Source organism: Telmatherina bonti, assembly GCF_933228915.1.
Source record: "Telmatherina bonti genome assembly, chromosome: 18".
NCBI classification, from domain to species: domain Eukaryota; kingdom Metazoa; phylum Chordata; class Actinopteri; order Atheriniformes; family Telmatherinidae; genus Telmatherina; species Telmatherina bonti.
In genome coordinates this window covers 33,261,607-33,267,385 of record NC_136616.1, presented here as the reverse complement: position 1 = coordinate 33,267,385, position 5,779 = coordinate 33,261,607, and the positions used below count along the sequence as shown (strand labels likewise).

Below are 5,779 nucleotides of genomic sequence, written 5' to 3'. Positions count from 1 at the left end.
TAAAAAGTGATACGTAACACTGAAGACTGTTTTACACCACAGTTAATACATATCACACTTCTGTTGATAGAAATGGTGGCTGGAATTGAGACTCGTTTCTTTGAGGGACCACCACACCAGAAAAGTCTACGCTACTCCCTGACTGACTTTGATAGTGGACTCTTCAGGTACTCCTATTTAAAGGCAAACTGGTGTTTCATGTAATATTTGATAATATAAACAATACACTCATGCTTAGTTTTTATAAGTAGGACTGTTGGAGAGATTCTGGCCGTTAGTTTGGCTCAAGGAGGTCCTGCCCCTGCATTTTTCAGCCCATGGGCTTACGGTTACCTCTGTGATGGGCAGATTGACCCAACACTTCTCGACAAGAATACTGTGACTGATTCCCAGTTGCGTGCACTGATTGACCAGGTGCTGAATGGCCAGTATAAATACTATCTTAATACACGAATGCATCTCTAATCTCATAATTAAATCTATCCATAATCTCTTTTTGCAATTTTGTCAAATGATCAGGTTGAATCCTCAACTGAACAGATGTTTGAGGGTCTAACCGATGAGATCTTAAACTGTGGATTCACAGGAGCTATCTCAGTTCAAAACAAGGAGCTGATTGTCCGGTATGCCACGACACAATTTTGTTTGCGTATAGAAATATAATAAAATTAAGGTTCAGAGGATGTTTTTTCCCTCCTTTTCTTTCTGACAGACCCATTATACTCCATGCTGTGCTCAGATTGCTACCTTTGTTGGAACAACTTAGGGAAGGTTTGCAGCTGTACGGCCTTCTTGAGCTGATTAAGCAGTACCCAGATATCTGCAAGTCTCTTTTTGTTCCAGGGGAAGATGTTAAAGTAAGTACTCAAAACTCAAAATGGACTATTCAGTATTTACCATTTGTGACAGAAAAAAATAAAAGATTAAATAATTGGCTTCTTAATATCATAGGTCAATGCAGAGTTTATCATGGCATCTGTTCACCCTCACCTGAGTGAAAAGGGAACCACAAAGCATCAGATCGAGCTGGAGATGATTAACTTCATGCAAGACTTTCTGTATGAATTAGAAGGTGAATGGTTATTTTCTGTTAAGTGGGAAGTTGTCAAATTTCAGGATTTTTCTGATGTTATGTCTGGCCATGGCTGCAATATTCAGTTATCATTCGTCAGTCTTAAATTTTACTTTTCTTGTTCAAAATGCAAAAATTTTTTAAAGACCTCATTTTAAATCAGCTCTTATCCTACCAGAAACTCCAGAGCATCTAGATGATGAAAGTGGCCCAAGATCCATTACACCTGCCAGGTTTCTGCAGTGGATCACCGGTCAGGGTCATATTCCGCTCCTTCCCTCAGAGAAGAAAGACTTTGCTGTGGTGATCAAGTTTAACCATGACTGTGGTGCAGACTATGGGAATCACAGCATCTGCTATCCTGTTGTATCTGCCTGTGCTAAGACCATCGTGCTGCCTGTAAAGCATATGAAGTCCTATGATCAATTTAAGATGGTTCTGATGGAGGCTTTTCATCTTGGCCAGGAATTTAACAATGTTTAAATTGCTTTCATTGACTTCCATTGGTTTAGGTTAAACCTCAAAACCAAATTGTTAAGTAAACTATTGTTAAAGTTAAAGAAGCACCTTTCTAAGTTGTAGATTAACAACTAAAGTGTTCTCACTGGATAAAATACATAGACAATTTACAGTTCAAAAGTTTGTCAATTTTATTTCACAGGAAAAAATGCTGTTTGGAATGAGATGATTGTGTTTTTCTAAGCCATTCCATTTTCCATGTTGCATCACAACAAATAAATGTTAAAACTTCCCTAACCTGCTGGGTTGAAAGGAAAAATTAAGTGATTTTATTTATGAAATATGATTAAGCACAAAGTTCAATACATCCAAATAAATCTCTCGTCCCTGTGACTGAGATGGCCTTGTAACATCAATAGTCTCTCTTAGTCTTGCCATGTCCTGCTCAGAGAGAGGACATTCAACAGATGGAAGAACTATTCCAGCACTGGTCCCGTCCAACTCGCTGATGTCAACCTCTGGATCCTCCCTCTCCTATGATGAAGAAAACAAAAATGTAGAGCCATGGAGCTGAACATTTTAACACTATAGAAAAGACATACAATATAAGACTATGATAGTGTGGAAATGTTTATGCAGAGAAGTCAAACAAAATGCAGAGTGTATGGACTAAATAAGTGATGTGCACATTAAGCTGGTTATTGACCCAGCTTGAGGGAGACATTTTTATTTCAGAATGAGGCTACACAAAGAGGTTTTAGTAAAATGGAAAATGGCTGCTGATGCTAAATAAAGATGAAGCACCATAGAAGAAAACTGCTTCCTGAGTCAATGTGGAAATTTGATCCTCTTTTCAGATATTTAACTTTATTAAAACTGGAACATAAGTTGAAATGTTGGTGGAAAGAATAAAAGCTGTTATATTTAGATTCAATTCCAATAGAGGAGACATACTGTATGTGCAGGAAACAAAGTTAGTTTAAATAAATCTTTTAGTGAGGTGTTGTAGTCTATCCTGATTAGACATCTTCTGCTTTTATTTCATTGGCTTGTAAATATTTAGTGGCTATTTTTACATTTAGAACTTGAAACCGTATACGTATGTTTTAACACTTTCAGTAAATGTTCTCTCATCTAATATGACTTGAGAGGGCCTGTATCACAGTGTCCTGATCTAAGTGAGACTTTAACCACAGCTGAAAACGCTGCTGTTGGAATTGTCACTACTCAGATTTTGCCACATTAGGTTCTTTAAAATATACTGAAGCAGAATGATCTCCTTCACTGGAGGAGGAGGAGGAAGAATGCCAGCATGATGGTGTAGTAGTTGGCACTGTGGCCTCATAGCAAGAAGGTCTCACTGTGCTTGTGTAGGTTCTGTCAGGCTCTTCTTCCCACACACAAGACATGCACGTTAGGTTAATTACTATGGTCAATTGATCCCTTAGTGCATGTAAGTCACTTTGGGAAAAAGCGTCTGCCTAATGACAATATGAAAAGGATGGTGAGGAGACATCGTCTGCTTGGATCCAGAGAGACCAACAGTAGATTTCTATCATCACACATTTATGAAAGGATTTCAGACGTGACGGCATTCCCAATGACTCCAGATACCGTTGTACTTCTCAATGTTTTGTGTTACCAGTGATGTTTAAGAAAAGTTGCATTTACAAATGGAGTTCTTCACAAAGTACAAATCCTGCTGTGAAGTCATCTTATATAGACGGTACATGTCGGATATCTATGGCCAGAGCATCAGAGTAAGTGCAGAATGGTGCTGATTGATAAGCCATTGATGAAGAAATCCTATTCCAACAAATATTCTAAAAAATCTTCTTTTACGTAAATAATTGTGTATTAATTCAACAGATAAATCTCTGGAGTCATGTTGCTACAAACAGCTAATTCAGCAAAAAAAAATCTACCTGTAGAGTTTCTTCATGGTAAACATGCCGGCAATGAGGTTAGCATACTCAGAGTTTAAACATAACCCACTATCTAGAACAGAACCCCCAGATCACCAGTGTTCATTTGCACAAGGTGAACTACTCACATGTATCGTGAGTGGCATCACTAAGCCAAGTTTTGTGTTTGCCAAGAGTGTCTCAATCAAGAGTGAGCTGCAGTTGCATTAGGACCCAAGTTACAACATAAGTAATATGTATGTGAACGACCAGAAACACTTGTACACCATACACATCCATCCACACCTCCACCTGAATCATATGTGAAATAAAGTAAAGTGAAGGGGAAAAAAAATCACTTAGGCTTCTTATTCATTTCTTGTCTCATTCTGAACGGTCCAAAGGAGTGATCTAGCTTAGCATTTCTCAATTCTGGTCCTCTGAGACCATTGCCCTGCATGTTTTAGTTCCTTCCAACTCCAGCACACCTGATTCAGATTAAATAAACCGCTCATCGTGTACATTGCAAGTCTGCCAATGAACCGATTTTAGTCAGGTGTGTTAGCTGTTAGCTAAGGTTACCTCTAAAAACATGCAGGGCGTTAGTCTCTGAGGACCAGGATTGACCAGGAAAGTGCTATTTTCTGCTATATTTGTGTTTTTCCCCTGTGTACATTTTAAAACACACTTCAGAAACAGCTTGTAGAATTTTTAATTCTTTCATTTTGTACCTCTTCTCCATCTGGAGCATCGACTGGATTCTGGTGCAGTCCTACTGTCCACAGCTGTTGTGGAGACAGATTGTGCTCTGTTCTTACAGGGTGGTTATCCCAGCCGAGCCTAAAGACGTCCAGATCCCTCTGCAGACGTGGAAGAAATGTGTGCTGGACACAAAACATGTGGACAGCATCAGACGGATCCAGAAGGCCTTCATCTTCAAGGTTGTGAAGGTTCTCATAGTGTACGCTTGTAACAGCCATCCACACATCTCGCCACAAGCGCTCTATTCTGTTCAATGATATCAAAGTATGCCAAAGTTTCCTCATAAGTTGCCAACTTGAAAAACAAATGAAACCTTGTTTTATTAATCCTTGGGGAAAACTATGAAAATATTAAATATACCTTTGATTGTGGACACTCTTGCCTGACAGGAAACTTCCTCTTCCACAGCCTCTGATGGTGAACATGCATCTTGCTATCCCAACATTTTCCACCCCTTGATCACCTCGCACTCTGAAAATAAATTGCACATTAAAAGATTAACAGTTTAAGTTTAGTCAGTTTGGAAACACTTTACTAAAATTTGAACAATTCACAACTGAACATGTATATTACAAAACTTTCATATCAAAATGTATACAATGGAACGACAGACAGAACTTTATCTGACAGAAATTGTTCTCTGATTGGCTGAGGGTTTCAAGGTTATTGTGAAGAATCAAACTGGCAGATTAGTAAAATGTTGGAAATAATCACAATGAAATCATTTTCTTACCTTAATGGAAAGCCATACTTTTGCACAGCCTCAAGAAAGAAATTAAGTGCAGTGGTTGCTTTGTTATTAGTAGCGGCACTCAGGTACATGATCTAGAGATACAAATATGATTCAGTGGAAATTTAATCAAAGCTTTTTCTGGGTAAAATTAAAAGGTTGACACATTTAAAAGATCAAAAGTAAATAAAGTAAGTTGCATGAGGTAGCAGTAGCTGGAATCTGCCCTCCACTCAAATGCAAAAGAAGAAAATATCTCTAAAGGAGTAGTTAACTAAGCCTTTTCTAATCACGTAATCTTAACAAGTCTAAACATATTTGGACTAATTTGTCAGACAGGAAGATTGGTGTATCATACAGCCAATTTAATGTTGAACCACTTCACCAGCATCTTCACTAGAATTTCTGCAGCCAGAGTCCTGACCAGAACCAGCAGGAGAGATCATATTACTCCAGTTTTAGCCTCTCTTCATTGGCTGCCTGTTGAATCTAGAATAGAATTTAAAATCCTTCTCCTTACATATAAAGCCCTCCACAACCAGGCACCACTATATATCAAAGACCTCATTGTTCCTTATATACCAAGTAGAGTACTTTGTTCGCAGACTGCAGGCTTACTTGTGGTTCCTAGAGTCTCACAGAGCCGAGCAGGAGGCAGAGCCTTTGGTTATCAGGCCCCTCTCTTATGGAATAAGCTCCCAGTTAGTGTTAGGGAAGCAGACACCCTCCCCACCTTTAAGACTAGGCTGAAGACTTATCTTTTTGATAAGTCCTATAGCTAGGGATGGTTAGCATCCCTTAGTTATGCTGCTATAGGTTTAGACTGCTGAGGGACATTTCCTGATACACTGA

The 5,779-nt window shown here is 38.7% G+C and overlaps 1 protein-coding gene across 1 annotated transcript in view; it reads right to left on the bottom strand.

Moving 5' to 3' along the window:
• Window positions 1-2,888: 2,888 nt before the first annotated feature.
• Window positions 2,889-5,779, bottom strand: part of LOC306769296 (uncharacterized protein) — a gene marked incomplete at its 3' end in the record, with an annotated part of 4,414 nt that continues 1,523 nt past the window's right edge. The window contains exons 3-6 of the mRNA XM_079257862.1: window positions 4,931-5,022; window positions 4,558-4,668; window positions 4,167-4,443; window positions 2,889-2,921 (exon numbers count right to left, since the gene is read on the bottom strand). Coding sequence (XP_079113988.1) covers window positions 2,889-2,921; window positions 4,167-4,443; window positions 4,558-4,668; window positions 4,931-5,022 — 513 coding nt within the window. The remainder of the gene's footprint in view (window positions 2,922-4,166; window positions 4,444-4,557; window positions 4,669-4,930; window positions 5,023-5,779) is intronic.